Source organism: Cherax quadricarinatus, chromosome 71 (genome assembly GCF_038502225.1).
Source record: "Cherax quadricarinatus isolate ZL_2023a chromosome 71, ASM3850222v1, whole genome shotgun sequence".
NCBI classification, from domain to species: Eukaryota; Metazoa; Arthropoda; class Malacostraca; order Decapoda; family Parastacidae; genus Cherax; species Cherax quadricarinatus.
In genome coordinates this window covers 21994370-22015977 of record NC_091362.1, presented here as the reverse complement: position 1 = coordinate 22015977, position 21608 = coordinate 21994370, and the positions used below count along the sequence as shown (strand labels likewise).

At 46.3% G+C, this 21608-nt stretch overlaps 1 protein-coding gene across 4 annotated transcripts in view; it reads left to right on the top strand.

The window, feature by feature from the left end:
- The window catches only part of Pka-R2 (cAMP-dependent protein kinase type II regulatory subunit), a 182824-nt gene that overhangs the window by 97453 nt on the left and 63763 nt on the right, over window positions 1–21608 (top strand). Inside the window, exon 2 of one of the 4 annotated variants that reach the window (XM_053793550.2) lies at window positions 18607–18899. The exons of 2 other annotated variants lie outside the window; for them this stretch is intronic. In XM_053793550.2, the coding sequence (XP_053649525.1) occupies window positions 18824–18899 (76 nt within the window). In that variant the 5' untranslated portion in view covers window positions 18607–18823. Of the gene's footprint in view, window positions 1–18524; window positions 18900–21608 lie in introns of all 4 variants that reach the window. One more of the 4 variants, XM_053793549.2, reaches the window with a different exon arrangement.

Sequence of the window (21608 nt, the reverse complement as noted above, 5' to 3'; positions counted from 1 at the left end):
GGGTATGCTGCCCAAGTTGTTCAGTTTGGGGTATGCTGCCCAAGTTGTTCAGTTTGGGGTATGCTGCCCAAGTTGTTCAGTTTGGGGTATGCTGCCCAAGTTGTTCAGTTTGGGGTATGCTGCCTAAGTTGTTCAGTTTGGGGTATGCTGCCCAAGTTGCTCAGTTTGGGGTATGCTGCCCAGGTTGTTCAGTTTGGGGCATGCTGCCCAAGTTGTTCAGTTTGGGGTATACTGCCCAAGTTGTTCAGTTTGGGGTATGCTGCCCAAGTTGTTCAGTTTGGGGTATGCTGCCCAAGTTGTTCAGTTTGGGGTATGCTGCCCAAGTTCAGTTTGTTGTATGCTGCCCAGGTTGTTCAGTTTGGGGTATGCTGCCCAAGTTCTTCAGTTTGGGGTATGCTGCCCAGGTTGTTCAGTTTGGGGTATGCTGCCCAGGTTGTTCAGTTTGGGGTATGCTGCCCAGGTTGTTCAGTTTGGGGTATGCTGCCCAGGTTGTTCAGTGTGGGGTATGCTGCCCAGGTTGTTCAGTTTGGGATATGTTGCCCAAGTTGTTCAGTTTGGGGTATGCTGCCCAGGTTGTTCAGTTTGGGGTATGCTGCCCAGGTTGTTCAGTTTGGGGTATGCTGCCCAGGTTGTTCAGTTTGGGGTATGCTGCTCAGGTTGTTCAGTTTGGGGTATGCTGCCCAGGTTGTTCAGTTTGGGGTATGCTGCCCAGGTTTTTCAGTTTGGGGTATGCTGCCCAAGTTGTTCAGTTTGGGGTATGCTGCCCAAGTTGTTCAGTTTGGGGTATGCTGCCCAAGTTGTTCAGTTTGGGGTATGCTGCCCAAGTTGTTCAGTTTGGGGTATGCTGCCCAAGTTGTTTAGTTTGGGGTATGCTGCCCAGGTTGTTCAGTTTGGGGTATGCTGCCCAAGTTGTTCAGTTTGGGGTATGCTGCCCAAGTTGTTCAGTTTGGGGTATGCTGCCCAAGTTGTTCAGTTTGGGGTATGCTGCCCAAGTTGTTCAGTTTGGGGTATGCTGCCTAAGTTGTTCAGTTTGGGGTATGCTGCCCAAGTTGCTCAGTTTGGGGTATGCTGCCCAGGTTGTTCAGTTTGGGGCATGCTGCCCAAGTTGTTCAGTTTGGGGTATGCTGCCCAAGTTGTTCAGTTTGGGGTATGCTGCCCAAGTTGTTCAGTTTGGGGTATGCTGCCCAAGTTGTTCAGTTTGGGGTATGCTGCCCAAGTTCAGTTTGGGGTATGCTGCCCAGGTTGTTCAGTTTGGGGTATGCTGCCCAAGTTGTTCAGTTTGGGGTATGCTGCCCAGATTGTTCAGTTTGGGGTATGCTGCCCAGGTTGTTCAGTTTGGGGTATGCTGCCCAGGTTGTTCAGTTTGGGGTATGCTGCCCAGGTTGTTCAGTTTGGGGTATGCTGCCCAGGTTGTGGGTATGCTGTCGAGGCTGTTTAATGACAGAGTTCTCCTGACCACACACTTGGCATATTAATGCCAATTCTTCCTCAGTATATAACTGCACAGACCGAGTAGTAACCTGTTATCTGCCTTTCCCATGTACACTCATGTACTTCCACGTACCCCCATGTACTCCCATGTAGTATATAATGTACGAACTTTTAGCTCTCATTTGTATTCGACTTGGCTTACCTGGGATGAATTCAAGTCCTGCTGACGTTAGAGGTTCACTTGCAGGTTCTTTGCAGTCTTCTTGTGTTCCGAACCTCACCTCATTACCTTAATATCTTCTGCCAACACTGACTTATCAATGGTCCAGGTCGGTCCGAAACGTCGTGGTCAGCTTCTCTCCTATGTGCAAGTTATTTATGTATGGTTCCAGTCATGGTATTGTGCCTATTTGTTCTTTATCAATATGTATGGTTCTAACGCCTCCTGGATGTTTACTCGTTGAGTACTCTCAAGATGGTCTTCTACAACTTTGCTGCTAACATTAGTTTATTTGACTCTTGGAATCTCATTATGACTCTCGTTTTTTTGTTTACATATTAATTTAGTGTATGTGTGTGTGTGTGTGTGTGTGTGTGTGTGTGTGTGTGTGTGTGTGTGTGTGTGTGTAATCACCTAATTGTAGTTGCAGGGGTCGATACTCAGCTCCTAGCCTCGCCTCTTCACCGAACGCTACTAGGTCCTCTCTCTCTTCGCTGCTCCATGAGCTCTATCATACCTCGTCTTAAAGCTATGTATGGTTCCTGCCTCCACTACATCGCTTGCCAGACTGTTCCACTTCCTGACCACTATATGACTGAAGAAATGCTTCCTAACATCCCTGTGGCTCATCTGAGTCTTCAGCTTCCAAGAGTGACCCCTTGTTTCTGTGTCCCCTCTCTGGAACATCTTAAGTATTTTGTATGTCGTTATCATGTCTTCCCTATCCCTCCTGTCCTCCAGTATCGTCAGGTGTGTGTGTGTGTGTGTGTGTGTGTGTGTTGAGCTGCAGTTCCTGGGCCCGTGTCTGCAGCATCCATCACCAGTATCCATCATCTGACGGTGATGACTCTCTGTCCGCTCCTCTCCTGCTATTATTCACGCTTCACACCATGTAGGGAATGTATCTTCTGTGGTGGTGGCTCACACAGTGCGTTCACCCGGTGTCTTCACCCTCCTCAAGGCTCATGATATCAACAATTACCTCCATTACCTCACAATTCCTCCACTCTGTGTGTCCTGTTGTCATGCACTGTACTACAACTAGGTGGCATTTCGTGTATTCTCACCTACATCTCTTTCATATTCTCCCTGTATTGTTTGAGTTATCCAAGGTCTGCTATGATAGTATACCCCCCAGCCATAATGTGTTATATCAGTATACTCCACGAACTTGGTCTGTTCTCTCAGCACGAGCACACAGACCTGGTCTGTGCTGTTAGCACGAGCACACAGACCTGGTCTGTGCTGTCAGCACGAGCACACAGACCTGGTATGTGTTGTCAGTATACTGTCAACATTAGCCTGTGTTGTTAGTATCTCTCAGCTGAAAGGTATTTTCTTCTTCACACGTCAGACGTGGGACCAGGAGCTGAGACCCGACCCCCACGAACACAACCAAGTACCTGGTTACCAAGTTACCAGGGCTGTTAGTTGAACTAACAGTAAGATAGTTCCCTGGACTGTCTACAGATTGATCCCAAGGATGTGTGGAGGCTGGCAACACACACACACACACACACACACACACACACACACACACACACACACACACACACACACACACACACACACACAGTGCTTCATCTGAGACCGAGAAACAGACGAGCTACAGTGGTTCATATATGAGTGGGTGACTGATGATCCAGGTGAGGGAGAGAAGTAAGGGAGAGAAGTAAGGGAGAGGAGGGTGAGGGAGAAGGGAGAGAGGGTAGGGAGGAAGATCACAGAGCATTCTTACATCCGGGATGTTCGTCTCTTTCTCAAGTGACTCTGTAATGAAATACAATGAAAAACGATGGTATATGATGAAATACCCACTGTATAATGATTCCCACTTGGTTTATATGCAAGGTGGGCCTTCCCTCCTGTCTTAGTGGTCTGGTAGCATTGTAACATGTAAAGTGACATGTATCGTGACCTCTAGTGACATTGTAACATGTATAATGACATTATAACATGTATAGTGACACTGTAATTTGTCTGGTAACATGGTAACCTGTCTGGTAACATTGTAATGTGTCTGGTAACATTGTAATGTGTCTGGTAATATTGCAGTGTGTCTGGTAACATTGTAATGTGTTTGGTAACATTGTTACTTGTGACAGTTCAAGACAGCTCAGGACACTAGATGTTACTAATAGTGTTACTGTAATACTTACAGAGGAAGGCAAAGAAAGTTCACTGTCTTAGAAAGTGACTGTCACTGTACGGCCATATTTTACAATGGAGAGAGAGAGAGAGAGAGAGAGAGAGAGAGAGAGAGAGAGAGAGAGAGAGAGAGAAGCGACTTCAGGAGTTATCCTCACTGGTCTGGCATCTCTTACTTCGAAGGATCCTGTTATAGCGGTCAAACTGTTATTTTCCGGTCTTTTGGTTTGATTGTATCTCTTGGTAGGACTGCATCTGCTGTTGTTGTTACCTCCAGCAGGAGTCTGCTAGCAGTACTACACCTGCTATCGTTGTTACCGCCAGCAGGAGTCTGCTAGCAGTACTACACCTGCTCTCGTTGTTACCTCCAGCAGGAGTCTGCTAGCAGTACTACACCTGCTATTGTTGTTACCTCCAGCAGGAGTCTGCTAGCAGTAGTACACCTGCTATTGTTGTTACCTCCAGCAGGAGTCTGCTAGCAGTGCTACATCTGCTATTGTTGTTACCTCCAGCAGGAGTCTGCTAGCAGTGCTACATCTGCTATTGTTGTTACCTCCAGCAGGAGTCTGCTAGCAGTGCTACATCTGCTACTGTTGTTACCTCCAGCAGGAGTCTGCTAGCAGTGCTACATCTGCTATTGTTGTTACCTCCAGCAGGAGTCTGCTAGCAGTACTACATCTGCTGTTGTTGTTACCTCCAGCAGGAGTCTGCTAGCAGTACTACACCTGCTATCGTTGTTACCTCCAGCAGGAGTCTGCTAGCAGTACTACACCTGCTATCGTTGTTACCTCCAGCAGGAGTCTGCTAGCAGTACTACACCTGCTATTGTTGTTACCTCCAGCAGGAGTCTGCTAGCAGTGCTACATCTGCTATTGTTGTTACCTCCAGCAGGAGTCTGCTAGCAGTGCTACATCTGCTATTGTTGTTACCTCCAGCAGGAGTCTGCTAGCAGTGCTACATCTGCTATTGTTGTTACCTCCAGCAGGAGTCTGCTAGCAGTGCTACATCTGCTATCGTTGTTACCTCCAGCAGGAGTCTGCTAGCAGTGCTACATCTGCTATTGTTGTTACCTCCAGCAGGAGTCTGCTAGCAGTGCTACATCTGCTATTGTTGTTACCTCCAGCAGGAGTCTGCTAGCAGTACTACACCTGCTATCGTTGTTACCTCCAGCAGGAGTCTGCTAGCAGTACTACACCTGCTATTGTTGTTACCTCCAGCAGGAGTCTGCTAGCAGTACTACACCTGCTATCGTTGTTACCTCCAGCAGGAGTCTGCTAGCAGTACTACACCTGCTATTGTTGTTACCTCCAGCAGGAGTCTGCTAGCAGTACTACACCTGCTATTGTTGTTACCTCCAGCAGGAGTCTGCTAGCAGTGCTACATCTGCTATTGTTGTTACCTCCAGCAGGGGTCTGCTAGCAGTACTACACCTGCTATTGTTGTTACCTCCAGCAGGAGTCTGCTAGCAGTGCTACATCTGCTATTGTTGTTACCTCCAGCAGGAGTCTGCTAGCAGTACTACACCTGCTATTGTTGTTACCTCCAGCAGGAGTCTGCTAGCAGTACTACACCTGCTATTGTTGTTACCTCCAGCAGGAGTCTGCTAGCAGTACTACATCTGCTATTGTTGTTACCTCCAGCAGGAGTCTGCTAGCAGTACTACATCTGCTATTGTTGTTACCTCCAGCAGGAGTCTGCTAGCAGTACTACACCTGCTATTGTTGTTACCTCCAGCAGGAGTCTGCTAGCAGTACTACACCTGCTATTGTTGTTACCTCCAGCAGGAGTCTGCTAGCAGTACTACATCTGCTGTTGTTGTTACCTCCAGCAGGAGTCTGCTAGCAGTACTACATCTGCTATTGTTGTTACCTCCAGCAGGAGTCTGCTAGCAGTACTACATCTGCTGTTGTTGTTACCTCCAGCAGGAGTCTGCTAGCAGTACTACATCTGCTGTTGTTGTTACCTCCAGCAGGAGTCTGCTAGCAGTCCTACATCTGCTGTTGTTGTTACCTCCAGCAGGAGTCTGCTAGCAGTACTACACCTGCTATTGTTGTTACCTACAGCAGGAGTCTGCTAGCAGTACTACACCTGCTATTGTTGTTACCTCCAGCAGGAGTCTGCTAGCAGTGCTACATCTGCTATTGTTGTTACCTCCAGCAGGGGTGCTAGCAGTACTACACCTGCTATTGTTGTTACCTCCAGCAGGAGTCTGCTAGCAGTACTACACCTGCTATTGTTGTTACCTCCAGCAGGAGTCTGCTAGCAGTATTACATCTGCTATTGTTGTTACCTCCAGCAGGAGTCTGCTAGCAGTACTACATCTGCTATTGTTGTTACCTCCAGCAGGAGTCTGCTAGCAGTACTACACCTGCTATTGTTGTTACCTCCAGCAGGAGTCTGCTAGCAGTACTACACCTGCTATTGTTGTTACCTCCAGCAGGAGTCTGCTAGCAGTAGTACACCTGCTATTGTTGTTACCTCCAGCAGGAGTCTGCTAGCAGTATTACACCTGCTATTGTTGTTACCTCCAGCAGGAGTCTGCTAGCAGTACTACACCTGCTATCGTTGTTACCTCCAGCAGGAGTCTGCTAGCAGTACTACACCTGCTCTCGTTGTTACCTCCAGCAGGAGTCTGCTAGCAGTACTACACCTGCTATTGTTGTTACCTCCAGCAGGAGTCTGCTAGCAGTACTACACCTGCTATTGTTGTTACCTCCAGCAGGAGTCTGCTAGCAGTAGTACACCTGCTATTGTTGTCACCTGCAGCAGGAGTCTGCTAGCAGTACTATACCTGCTATTGTTGTTACCTCCAGCAGGAGTCTGCTAACAGTGTTACATCTGCTCTTGTTGCCACCTTTCTAGTTAAGAAGGATAGCAACTTTGCTGAGTTAGGTATAAGAATTAACAACTGGGTATCTACACTGCAAACTGAATTGTTTACCATCCTAATGGCGCTAAAGTTAACTTATGACACTGAGCTTGACTCTGTCATTATTATGTCATCACTGAAGGTTCTTGACTTACGTAATGATTCTAACAATATGCTCATTGCATAAGCCAGATATAGTCTCAAAAAAAAACAGTGAAAATAAATTATTATACAATTCTTATTGATTTCATCACACATTCAATAACACTGTTATAAAACTGATAAATTAGACAAAGAAATTACCCAACTTGTGTCTAGCATTAGTAGAGAGGTAAATAATTAATCTAAATGTTATAGGAATATAGTTAGAAGGCTCATAGTCCATAGCTCACTATGATAACATGAACGCAGATAAACAAGTTTATGGAGCAATTTGCAAAGTGAACAGACTGACTGATGCTGCAGTAGCTAGAATTAGGCTTGGTTACAAGTACTTCTGACAGTGTGATGTTGTAGTAGCCACTGGTCCAGTGGCTAACGCGTCGGTTTGGAGTTTTATGACTCTCTGATCGGGGGTTCTAACCCCGCCCGTGGTATGGTTTGTTGTTAGGTCGGGTAAGATTTGCCAGGAAATAGGACAAATACGACTAAGACCCTAACGCGGGTCTTAGTCGTATGATGACCCACCACTGGAGCTTTTGGTCATCTGACCGAGGTCTTCCACTAGCTAACCCCTCCACCCCTTTAAAAACTGATAGTTAACTAGTTGATTAAATATAACTTTGTGCTACCAATGGATATGAGGTTTACAATAATCTCCGGCGAAATATTGAGCCTCGTATTCTGTTTCGTTTTTTTTCCGTAATTGAATTAAGTAAAACAACTGTTCTTTGTTGGCCATGACATTGTTTCGTGTGAGTCACGGGAAGATTTGAGTCGCCTTGACTCGGGTGTTTAGTCTCCTGGACGGACATAACTCTAAACAGAGTCCTGGCGATATTAATGAACAATAGACACAAGCTCCTGAACAAGCTTTAATTGGGACAACGTTTCACTCTGTGTAGAGCTTTATCAAAGCTTTACACCGATGATAACAAGCTAAATACTGATCTCACAGCTTGAGTCAGTGTTCAGTTAGTCATAAATCAGACTAAAGATTAACAATTCCAATGATTTCCTCACGAACTGGAGACAAAATATTGAGATCTTCACCACTGATAGTGCAGCCATGTTGTCACCCCAGATCCAGGCTCCAGAAACTCCGTATTTATCAATAGTATAAGAAAAATAATCTTCCGAATGTCTTAAGTACTGTATGCAGATGGAGTCTAACCAGACGAGCCTCGTCACACACCACAAAGATGGCAGCAAAGCAACCGTGAAAAAAAAAGAAAAAAAAATACTCCGATAACACTAACGTCCCCCAGTTATCAAAATATATGAAATAATTTTTCGAGGTGAGACTGGTGAACACACGTAATGAGAAGAGTTGCTCTACTCAGGCCAACTTGGGTTTTCAAAAAGTCACTCCTGCCTCTCACATCTGCTGGGTCATTACCACATACTCTTGGATGCATTAGAAAACAAAATAGAATGCAGATGTGGTGTACAGTCACTTTGCAAAAGCCTTGGACAAGTGTGATCATAGCGCAATACAACATAACTAGCATGCAAAATGAATAACTGGAGAAGTGAGCGACGAGGGATTAAATTTTCTGATAAATCGGACGCAAAGAACAATAATCAACAAAATATAAACAGTGACTACCACTGTGAAAAACTGTGTTCCTCAAGACACACTACTTGCCCATATATAGTTCCTCCTCCTCCTCGTATCCGACATCAATATATCTTACAACACTATTATCCACTGCATATCATGCTGGAATTTGTACGCGAGTGACATCTAGTGAGCACAAAACAAACCTTCAAACTGATATAAACCAAGCCTTCCAGTGGGCCACAGAAAACAATGTGATCTTCAAAGAGGACAAATTTCAGTTACTTCACTATGGAAAAAAATGAAGAATCAGAACTAAGAACTGGAGGAGAATATAAGAGAAACTAACGACTCATAAACTAGAGGATTAGTGAGTCATAATGGGAGAAAATCTTATGGTCAAGGATAAGTAGATTACTAGATCCTTCAGAACGAGAAATGCCAGACCAGTGTTAATAATAGCATTAAGTCACATGTTCTCTCTCTAGACTGGAACATCGCTGAATATTAACAGCCTCTTATAACAAGTCAGGTGAAATCTCTCATTTGGAGACTGCAAAGAGAACTTCTCTTGTCTGTATAAATTCAGAAAGCATGTAAATTAATAGGAAGGACGTCAGTCCTTTAAACTGTACTCCCTGGAACATAGGTATGAAACCAGAGAGAGAGAAATAAGGAGATGAACCAGCAAGGCTGGACCTTGTATTCACCCTTAGCTATTCTGACATCGGGGAGGTTGAATACAAAAGAGACGTCTCAGTGCTAGTGACCACTAGGAGACAGACATAACACGGGAGGAAGGAGGGTAAGATAACAGAGTGGCAGATTGATGCAATGATGGGAAACTCCAGTACGTTGCATCAAGAACCCTTCACCAGTGTCAATGCTGCCATCACCAAGAAGGCCCACCTCCTGCCTCTTACACCATGTGGGTTGACACCTCTAACAACACAAGTTCCACACAGTATTTCAGGAGCTTATTCAAGTTGTCTGCTCTATTTTTTTATAAGCACAAAGTTCTATAATTTTGAGTTTTGGGTTTGGTGACAGTACAGTGACCCAGGAGTGTTGTAGGGACACTGCTACAGCTCTAGTGGTGTAGGGACACAGCTACAGCTCTAGTGGTGTAGGGACACAGCTACAGCTCTAGTGGTGTAGGGACACAGCTACAGCTCTAGTGGTGTAGGGACACAGCTACAGCTCTAGTGGTGTAGGGACACAGCTACAGCTCTAGTGGTGTAGGGACACAGCTACAGCTCTAGTGGTGTAGGGACACAGCTACAGCTCTAGTGGTGTAGAGACACAGCTACAGCTCTAGTGGTGTAGGGACACAGCTACAGCTCTGGTGGTGTAGGGACACAGCTACAGCTCTAGTGGTGTAGGGACACAGCTACAGCTCTAGTGGTGTAGGGACACAGCTACAGCTCTAGTGGTGTAGGGACACAGCTACAGCTCTAGTGGTGTAGGGACACAGCTACAGCTCTAGTGGTGTAGGGACACAGCTACAGCTCTAGTGGTGTAGGGACACAGCTACAGCTCTAGTGGTGTAGGGACACAGCTACAGCTCTAGTGGTGTAGGGACACAGCTACAGCTCTAGTGGTGTAGGGACACAGCTACAGCTCTAGTGGTGTAGGGACACAGCTACAGCTCTAGTGGTGTAGGGACACAGCTACAGCTCTAGTGGTGTAGGGACACAGCTACAGCTCTAGTGGTGTAGGGACACAGCTACAGCTCTAGTGGTGTAGGGACACAGCTACAGCTCTAGTGGTGTAGGGACACAGCTACAGCTCTAGTGGTGTAGGGACACAGCTACAGCTCTAGTGGTGTAGGGACACAGCTACAGCTCTAGTGGTGTAGGGACACAGCTACAGCTCTAGTGGTGTAGGGACACAGCTACAGCTCTAGTGGTGTAGGGACACAGCTACAGCTCTAGTGGTGTAGGGACACAGCTACAGCTCTAGTGGTGTAGGGACACAGCTACAGCTCTAGTGGTGTAGGGACACAGCTACAGCTCTAGTGGTGTAGGGACACAGCTACAGCTCTAGTGGTGTAGGGACACAGCTACAGCTCTAGTGGTGTAGGGACACAGCTACAGCTCTAGTGGTGTAGGGACACAGCTACAGCTCTAGTGGTGTAGGGACACAGCTACAGCTCTAGTGGTGTAGGGACACAGCTACAGCTCTAGTGGTGTAGGGACACAGCTACAGCTCTAGTGGTGTAGGGACACAGCTACAGCTCTAGTGGTGTAGGGACACAGCTACAGCTCTAGTGGTGTAGGGACACAGAACTAGAACACTGTTGGTGGGTGGAGACAGCGGAATAACATTTGCTTACTCTTGCGACACACCACGAGAGTGGGGGAGGGGGAGGGGTAGGGGGAGGGGGAGGGGTAAGGAGAGAGGGGAGGGGGAATATGTTCGCATAACAAGGTTACGTAACCTCCCCTCCTCTCTGTGCTCGTGAGGGAGGGGTTAAGGGGTTGAGGAGGGGGGAAGTGGAGGAAAGAGGAGGTTACCTGGAGGTTATTCCGGGGATCAACGCCCCCGCGGCCCGGTCCATGACCAGGCCTCCCGATGGATCAGGGCCTGATCAACTAGGCTGTTACTGCTGGCCGCATGCAGTCCAACGTACGAGCCACAGCCCGGCTGATCCGGCACTGACTTTAGGTATCTGTCCAGCTCTCTCTTGAAGGCAGCCAGGGGCTTATTGGTAATTCCCCTAATGCTTGATGGGAGGCTGTTGAACAGTTTTGGGCCCCGGACACTTATGGTGTTTTCCCTTAGTGTACCAATGGCGCCCCTACTTTTTATTGGGGGCATTTTGCATCGCCTGCCCAGTCTTTTACTTTCGTAGGGAGTGATTTCTGTGTGCAGATTTGGGACCATTCCTTCCAAGATTTTCCAAGTGTAGATTATGATATATCTCTCCCTCCTGCGTTCCAACGAGTACAAGTCAAGTGCTTCCAAGCGTTCCCAGTAGTTAAGGTGCTTGACAGAACTTATACGTGCAGTAAAGGATCTCTGTACACTCTCTAGATCTGCGATTTCACCTGCTTTGAATGGAGATGTTAATGTACAGCAGTATTCCAGCCTAGAGAGAACAAGTGATTTGAAAAGGATCATCATGGGCTTGGCATCTCTCGTTTTGAAAGTTCTCATTATCCATCCTATCATTTTCTTTGCACGTGCGATCGTGGCACTGTTGTGATCCTTGAAAGTGAGATCCTCAGACATTACTACTCCCAGGTCCCTTACATTATTTTTCCGCTCTATTGTATGGCCGGAGTCAGTAGTATACTCTGTTCTAGTTATTATCTCCTCCAGTTTTCCATAACGGAGTAGTTGGAATTTGTCCTCATTGAATATCATATTGTTTACCGTTGCCCACTGGAAAACTTTGTTTATATCTTCTTGGAGGTTAACCGCGTCCTCAGCAGATGACAGCCTCATGCAGATCCTAGTATCATCCGCAAAGGATGATACGGTGCTGTGGTGTATATCTCTGTTTATGTCTGATATGAGGATAAGGAATAAGATGGGGGCGAGTACTGTGCCTTGTGGAACAGAGCTCTTCACTATGGCAGCCTCCGATTTAACTCTGTTGACCACTACTCTATGTGTTCGATTTGTTAGGAAGTTGAAGATCCATCTCCCCACTTTCCCAGTTATTCCTTTAGCACGTATTTTATGGGCTATTACGCCATGATCGCATTTGTCAAATGCTTTTGCAAAGTCTGTGTATATTACATCTGCATTCTGATTTTCTTCCAGTGCATCCAAGGCCATGTCATAGTGATCCAGTAGTTGTGAGAGGCAGGAGCGACCTGCCCTGAACCCATGTTGCCCTGGATTGCGCAGATTTTGGGAATCCAGGTGATTTGCAATCCTGCTTCTTAGCACTCTTTCAAAGATTTTTATGATGTGGGACGTCAGAGCTATTGGTCTATAGTTCTTAGCTAATGCTTTGCTGCCACCTTTATGGAGTGGGGCTATATCCGTTGTTTTAAGTGACTGTGGAATTTCACCCATGTCCAAGCTCCTCCTCCATAGTGTACTTAGGGCACGCGAGAGGGGTTTCTTGCAGTTCTTAATGAAAACAGAGTTCCACGAGTCTGGGCCCGGGGCTGAGTGCATAGGCATGTTGTCAATGGCTTTTTCGAAATCTATCGGAGTTAGGGTAATGTCGGAAATCTGGCATACATTTATGGAGTTTTGAGGCTCATTCATGAAGAAATCATTTGGGCCGTCGATCCTCAGACCGATTAGTGGTTCACTAAACACGGAGTCGTACTGGGATTTCAATATTTCACTCATTTCCTTGTTGTCATCTGTGTAAGTCCCATCCTGTCTGAGTAAGGGCCCGATACTAGATGTGGTATTTGCCTTGTTTTTGGCATATGAAAAGAAATATTTTGAATTTCTTTCAATTTCACTAATAGCTTTAAGCTCCTCCTGCCTCTCCTGGTTCCTGTAAGAGTCATTTAGCTAAAGTTCGATAGTTTCCACTTCCCTGGTCAGCGCCTCCTTTCGTGTATCAGATGTTCTAGCACTCCTGAGGAGCTCAGTGACTCTTCATCGTCTTCTGTAGAGGGAGCGTCTTTTTCTCTCCAGTTTGCTCCTGCTCTTCTTCTTTCTTAGGGGAATATGCCTAGAACATGCTTCGGCTACCAGGAAGTTGATCCTTTCAAGGCACTGGAGGAGAAACGAGAGGATGTATATGGGGGTGTATAGGGGGAGGGGTATGTGTGTATGGGGCAGGGGTATGTATGTATGGGGTTATGTGTGTGTGTACTCACCTATTTGTGACTGCAGGGGTCGATTCATAGCTCCTGGCCCCCCCTCTTCACTGATCGCTCCATGAGCTTTATCAAACCTCGTCTTTAAATATGTATGGTACCTGCCTCTATTACGTAACTTGCCAGACTATTCCACTTCCTTACAACTTTATGACTAAATAAATTCTTCCTAACATCCCTTTCACTCATCTGAGTCTTCAACTTCCAACTGTGACCCCTTCTTTCTGCGTCCCATCTCTGGAATATCCTGTCCCTGTCCACCTTCTCAATTCCTGGCAGTATTTTGTATGTCGTTATCATGTCTCCAAAAACCCCTTAGCCCTGGAACTAGTCCTGTTGCAAACCTTTGCACTTTCTCTAATTTCTTGACGTGCTTAACCAGGTGTGGGTTCCAAATTGGTGCTGCATACTCCAGTATAGGCCTGACGTACACGGTGCACAGTGTCTTGAACGATTTCTTACTGAGGTATCGGAACGCTATTCTCAGGTTTGCCAGGCGCCCATATGCTGCAGCAGTTATATGGTTGATGTCCGCCCCCGTACATGTGCTCGGTATTATACTTACTCCAGGATCTTTTTCCTTGATTGAGGTTTGCAGTCTTTGGCCACCTAGCCTATACTTTGTCTGCTGTCTTCTTTGCCTTTCCACGATTTTCATGACTTTGCATTTGGCAGGGTTAAATTCGAGGAGCCAGTTGCTGGACCAGGCTTGTGGCCTGTCCAGGTTTCTTTGTAATCCTGCCTGATCCTCATCCGATTTAATTCTTCTCATAACTTCATATCATCTGCAAACAGACACACTTCTGCATCTATCCCTTCCGTCATGTCATTCACATATACCAGAAATAAAATTGGTCCTAGGACTAACCCCTGTGGAACCCCTCTCGTCACAGGCGCCAACTCTGACACCTTCTCACTTACCATGACTCGTTGTGGCCTCCCTGTCAGGTATTCTCTGATCCATTGCAGTGCCCTTCCTGTTATGCGTGCCTGATCTTCTAGCTTTTGCACCAACCTCTTGTGAGGAACTGCCTTCTCGCAGGCTAAGAAAAGGCAATCTATCCACCCCTTTCTCTCGTGTCTTACTTTCGTTACCTTGTCATAAATCTCCAGTAGGTTTGTGACACAGGATTTTCCTTCCCTGAATCCGTGCTGGTTGTCGCTTATAAGCTTGTTCCGTTCTAGGTGCTCCTGCACTCTTCTCCTGATAATCTTCTCCATCACTTTGCATGTTATACGTGTCAGTGACATTGGTGTGTAGTTTAGTGCCTCGTGTCTGTCTCCTTTCTTAAAAATATGGACTAAATTTGCCGTGGTTCATACCCCAGCTATTTGCCCAGTTTCAATGGATGTGTTGAAAATTGTTGTTAGCGGCATACACAGCTTCTCTGCTCCCTCCCTAAAGACTCACGGAGAGATGTCCGGTCTCACCGCCTTTGAGGTATCAAGTTCATTTAGCAGCTTCTTTACCTCCTCCTCAGTTGTGTGTATTTCATCCAGCACTTGTTGGTAAATCCCTTGTTGGTGTATATCCCTATTCTGACTTCCCGGAGTCTTTTCTGTCTCCACTGCAAATACTTCCTTAAATCTCATGTTGAGCTCCTCACATACTTCTTGGGTGTTTCATGTGAGCTCCTCACCTTCCTTCCTCAGCCTGATTACCTGGTCCTTGACTGTTGTCTTCTTTCTGATGTGGTTATACAACAGCTTCGGGTAAGACTTGACTTTCGATGGTATGTCTTTTCCGTACTGTTGCTGGGCCTCCCTCCTTACCTGTGCAAACTCATTTCTGGCTCTTCGACTAATCTCTTTATTTTCCTGGATCATTTGTCTTCTGTACTTTTTCCATTCTCAAGTGTACTTAGTTTTTGCCTCCCTACACCTTCGGGTAAACCAAGGGCTCGTTTTGGTCTTCCCATTATTTCTGTTGCCCTTGGGAACAAACCTCTCCTCTGCCTCCTTGCATTTTGTTGTTACATAGTCCATTTGGTTTACTGATTTTCCTACCAATTCTCTTTGCCACTGAACCTCCTGCAGGAAGTTCCTCATGCCTATGTAGTCCCCCTTTTGTAGTTTTATCTTCTCCCATCCTACTCTTGTTACCCTCTCCAAACCATACCACGGGCAGGATTTGAACCCGCGGTCCAGTTGTAACTCTACTATATATTCAAAGCTCAGAACCGCGTGATCTCTAGCTCGAGGGGCCTTTCATATGTGATGTCCTCAATGTCTGAGCTACTCAGGGTGAATACGAGGTCCAGTCTTGCTGGTTCATCCTCACCTCTCTCTCTGGTAGTGTCCCTAACATGTTGATGCATGATGTTTCCCAGTACCACATCCATCATCTTGGCTCTCCATATCTCGAGACCCCCATGTGTGTACTCAACTAATTGTGGTTGCAGGGGTCGATACTCAGCTCCTGGCCCCGCCTCTTAACTGTGTGTGTATGTGTGTGTGTGTGTGTGTGTGAAACAGTCGTTGGAACATGAGCCCTGGATCAAGGCTTGAGAGTAGTGCCAGTCCTGCCACGTACAGTGCCACGAACACCATGAGTATCACCAGTGATACTTTTATTGAATGCCACGTTGTATTTTTTTGTTAAATTGGATTTAAATCTACTACACGAGAGTCATCACGATTACATATCACCACCAGTCAAGATTACTTTAAATATTTAAAACACAGATTAAAATAAACTTCCAGTGTATATATACTAAGAGATATACAACTCTCAGTGTATATACACTGAAAGATATACACCTCTCAATGTATATACTCCTGCGTTATTCCAACAGTTCATCTCATAATTAACTTAACGTTATTAAAAAAAAACTCATTAAAAAAACCGTAACCAACTTTACTGCGACCTTAAATAAAGCAAGTGATGACGAGCCTAAATAAAAACCAAGTAAAGAAAGTCACGTAAGGAAGCATATAAGAAAAAAACTAGGGTAGAAAAATGAGGATAATTCGTGATAATCTGTGAAGTGTAGACAAGGAGGATGAAGGAGCAGGGGAAACTGACCTAGTTGTGCCACACTGTATGTTGTTAAGCTGGTGAGGCAGCTTGTTACCAGCTTACACAGCTGTGAGCATGTATTACACCAGCTGCAAATGGGTCACGATGGACCTGTTAAGATACGTGTATTGAACTGTATCATTCACTAAAGTGTCCTCTGGCAGATGTAAGGTTTTTGTTATGGATTACCTCGACGGAAATGTTGCTGCACTGTATCCATAATTAACGGTAGTGGCTAGTTAATTATGTATCTCATAACTATCATGTGGAACTAGGAACTAGCCTGGACAGAAGATGGGTAACAAGAGTACATCTGGTTATTTACTGACGTTGTTTAACACGCTGGTCGTCTTCCACCGAGGTAGGATGACTCAGAAATAAGGAAACACATTCACCATTATTCATTCAGTAGCTGTTTTGACCCCGTGGCCTGGCTAGGTGGCCCCGTGGCCTGGCTGGTAAAGCTCTCGCTTCACATACGGAGGGCCCGGGTTCGATTCCCGGCGGGGTAGAAAAATTTCGACGCGTTTCCTTACACCTATTGACCTGTTCACTTAGCAGCAAGTAGGTACCTGGGTGTTAGTCGATTGGTGTGGGTGGCATCCTGGGGGACAAGATTGAGGACCACAATGGAATGGAAATAAGTTAGACAGTCCTCGATGAAGCACTGACTTTCTTGGGTTATCCTGGGTGGCTAACCTTTCGGGGTTAAAAATCCGAACGAAATCTTATCTTTGCCAGAAGTGTGCAGACATGAGAGTTTCAATGGCCGTCCGACGTGTGCCATCCCCTCACCTTCCCTAGAGTGCAGGCACTCTGCTTCCCACCTCCAGGACTCAAGTCTGCCAAACGGGTTTACCCGAATCTCTTTACAGATTTTACCATGCTCACACTCCAACAGCACGTCAAGCCACAGAAACCACTTGTCTCCACTTGTATCTAGCGTGCTCACACAAAACTGCTGGATGTTCAAGCCCCCTAGCAATTAAAGCTTTCTTTACCCTTTCCCTCCCACTCCTGCCTTCTGTACCCAATTTATGCACACCCCAGGTATACTTCTGGCCGTCCTCTTTCACTTCATCCTCACTAATTGTCAAAACCATTGCAGCAGCTTCTCTTCAGTCCTCTGAATTATAGCCCTGGCAGCTCCACACTGTGCTCTGAATTCTCTGCAGAATATTCACGCCACACATCACCCTCAAACACATCCCCACCGCCTCCACCCTCGCTGCAACATTTAAAACACATACCTCACACCCATACATAAGTGATGATACTGCTATACTCTGGTATTGACCCTTTTGTGACTCTGTGAATAAAATTTGTTGTCTCCACAGATGTCTTAACGCACCACTTACCTTTTTCTCCTCCTGATGACAACTAGGCAAGTATACCTTGTACTTGGAGAAATAAAGATTTATTATTATGGTTCACCTCATCTCAGGTCTGTCGTCCACTTCTCCATTGTTCCGTCTCTCCAACATGATATCCAGTCATCCATTGCCTAGATTTTTTTCGTTACTCTCATCACCTTGTTCTTTCCTGTGTTTATTTTTAGCTTCCTTCTTTTGTTTGTCCTCCCAAATTCGTCCTCTAATTACCAGCAAATTGACGATACCTCCTCCAATTATTTTCCATCAAATTTTTATTTATAAGATTCCTTGATACATCCCATAAGTTACTGTACTCTCTCTCTGTCTCTGTCTCTCTCTCTCTCTCTCTCTCTCTCTCTCTCTCTCTCTTCCTCAGTAAGTGGATAATCACTGCAAAGTCGCAGGTAAACTATGATAAACAATTGATGGAACAAATGCTGAGTAAACAGTTTAGAGGAGTGGATAATGTGAACATCTCCAGGACTTGTAGTAACTCTTTCCTTCCTCGGATCAAAGCTGATTATCTCCCATTACCTAGGTGATGTGTGACCTTCTGCTGGTTTAGTAGTGTTTAAGGATAATGATAATGGTGATGATAATTTTGATTTTCGTCCAGGATTGGTTCAAAACGTCAGCATGATTGTGTCTTAGATGTGGAGTGTTCCAGTCACAGTACTTTGACTTTGTGTGTTGTTGTGGATTGTTCCAGTCACAGTACTTTGACTTTGTGTGTTGTTGTGGATTGTTCCAGTCACAGTACTTTGACTTTGTGTGTTGTTGTGGATTGTTCCAGTCACATTATTATGACTTTTTATGTTGTTGTGAATTGTTCTAGTGGCAGCACTGGGATTTGTGTGTTAGATGTGAATTGTACCAGACACAGTATTGTAACTTTCATTGTTAAAATGTGAGATATTAACATATATTTGTGGTAATGTTAAACTACAGAGAGAAGGAAGGTGAGTGGAAATAACTGAAGGAAGCACTTGTCAGTGTTTATATGTTTTTGAAAGAAATTCTCTCACTGAAGGTTTCCCTGGGAGGCGCCTCCGAGAATTTTATCTTTCGTGGACAAAGTGTCGGACCTTATACCTGGAGGCGAACCTTGAAAGTTGCTCAGGGAAAAAAAATAATTCTATTGATCATTGGTGCAATCTTGGCGAGGTGACCCTGACTGCCTAACCTAGGTATCCAGGTGATAGCCATCCTTACACTGTGACCTCTTCAGCAGTGCTCTCCAGGGTACCATGAGCACTGAGGTGGCTCGCGCTGGACCCACAGCTCCGCCTAGCAAGCCAGACTTCCTGGAAATTGATCTGGATGGTAAGTCACCAGATTTTCCTTTATGTGGTGGTGGTGGGGAGGGATAAGTTTATTTAGGCACAGGTACACATAAGTACAGTTATTATACGTAGTGTTAATTACCCATCAGGATAACCCAAAAAGAGTCAAAGTGACCTATTTCCTTTGGGGTCTTTGATGGCTGCTTCTGCAGTCCAGTAGTGTGGGGTGGGTTATTTTGTAGGTGGTGGTAGTGGATGATTGTGGTAGCAGAGGGTAGTGGTGATGGTGGTAGAGGGTAGTGGTGATGGTGGTAGAGGGTAGTGGTGATGGTGGTAGAGGGTAGTGGTGATGGTGGTAGAGGGTAGTGGTGGTGGTGGTGATGGTGGTAGAGGGTAGTGTTGGTGGTGGTGATGGTGGTAGAGGGTAGTGTTGGTGGTGGTGATGGTGGTAGAGGGTAGTGTTGGTGGTGGTGATGGTGGTAGAGGGTAGTGTTGGTGGTGGTGATGGTGGTAGAAGGTAGTGTTGGTGGTGGTGATGGTGGTAGAGGGTAGTGTTGGTGGTGGTGATGGTGGTAGAGGGTAGTGTTGGTGGTGGTGATGGTGGTAGAGGGTAGTGTTGGTGGTGGTGATGGTGGTAGAGGGTAGTGTTGGTGGTGGTGATGGTGGTAGAGGGTAGTGTTGGTGGTGGTGATGGTGGTAGAGGGTAGTGTTGGTGGTGGTGATGGTGGTAGAGGGTAGTGTTGGTGGTGGTGGTGGTAGAGGGTAGTGTTGGTGGTGGTGATGGTGGTAGAGGGTAGTGTTGGTGGTGGTGATGGTGGTAGAGGGTAGTGTTGGTGGTGGTGATGGTGGTAGAGGGTAGTGTTGGTGGTGGTGATGGTGGTAGAGGGTAGTGTTGGTGGTGGTGATGGTGGTAGAGGGTAGTGTTGGTGGTGGTGGTGGTGGTAGAGGGTAGTGTTGGTGGTGGTGATGGTGGTAGAGGGTAGTGTTGGTGGTAGAGGGTAGTGTTGGTGTTGGTGATGGTGGTAGAGGGTAGTGTTGGTGGTGGTGATGGTGGTAGAGGGTAGTGTTGGTGGTGGTGATGGTGGTAGAGGGTAGTGTTGGTGGTGGTGATGGTGGTAGAGGGTAGTGTTGGTGGTGGTGATGGTGGTAGAGGGTAGTGTTGGTGGTGGTGATGGTGGTAGAGGGTAGTGTTGGTGGTGGTGATGGTGGTAGAGGGTAGTGGTGGTGGTGGTGATGGTGGTAGAGGGTAGTGTTGGTGGTGGTGGTGGTGGTAGAGGGTAGTGTTGGTGGTGGTGATGGTGGTAGAGGGTAGTGGTGGTGGTGGTGATGGTGGTAGAGGGTAGTGGTGGTGGTGGTGATGGTGGTAGAGGGTAGTGGTGGTGGTGGTGATGGTGGTAGAGGGTCGTGGTGGTGGTGGTGATGGAGAGGCTAGTGGTGGTGGTGGTGATGGAGAGGCTAGTGGTGGTGGTGGTGAAGGAGAGGGTAGTGGTGGTGGTGGTGATGGTGGTAGAGGGTAGTGTTGGTGGTGGTGGTGGTGGTAGAGGGTAGTGTTGGTGGTGGTGATGGTGGAGTGGGTAGTGGTGGTTGTGGTGAAGGAGAGGGTAGTGGTGGTGGTGGTGATGGAGAGGGTAGTGGTGGTGGTGGTGGTGATGGAGAGGGTAGTGGTGGTAATGGAGAGGGTAGTGGTGGTGGTGGTGATGGTGGTAGAGGGTAGTGGTGGTGGTGGTGATGGTGGTAGAGGGTAGTGTTGGTGGTGGTGATGTGCAAACGGAGTTGCTACCGATAAAAAACTGTTGATGTCAGTGATAACAAACGATTCAAATGTAGAGAAATAACTTCCAAGATAGCAAGCCCAGGAGGAGGAGGAGGAGGAGGAGGAGGAGGAAGAGGAGGAGGAGGAAGAGAAGGAGGAGGAGGAGGAGGAAGAGGAGGAGGAGGAGGAAGAGAAGGAGGAGGAGGTGTGTGATAAAGGCAGATCTTAGTCTAGCTTATCAGGTGGCACCTGTCTAGAATGTAAGCCACCGGTCACCACTAGATAAGATGACTTCCAGTACACACTAAAACCTAGATTCTAGAACATGAACACCTGTCAAAAAATGGTTTACGAAAGCGACAAGTTGACAAATGAGAAACTTGTGTAACAACTGTTTATCATCACCACGGAAACTTTGCCACGGTTACCCTTAGAGTCTAACGTTAACCGTGACCAGTGACACCTACGTTACTCTGACACCTCTCTCCCTGTTTTGGTTGCTCCCTTGCAACATTGCACAGCTCCTGATGACGCACTGAGAGGTGTGAAAGTACTTGAGCCAAAGATTTCCAACCCCCGTGGCTTGTCCTGCATATATATATATATATATATATATATATATATATATATATATATATATATATATATATATATATATATATATATATATACTACATTTCATAATTTGATTGATACAAAGAAAGCCCTGCAACGCAGGCGGGAGATATACATGAAAAGCAGGGGTGCCACTAGCACGTTAAGGGACAACACAATAAGTGTCAGGGGCCCTGGACTGTTCAACTGTCTCCCAGCATACATAAGGTGGATTAACAATAGACCCCTGGCTGTCTTCAAGCAGGCACTGGACAGCCACTTAAAGTCAGTACCTGACCAGCCGGACTGTGGTTCGTACGTCGGGTTGAGTGCGGCCAACAGTAGCAGCCTGGTTGGTCAGGCCATGATCCACCATGAGGGTTTCGGGGGTGTTGACCCCCG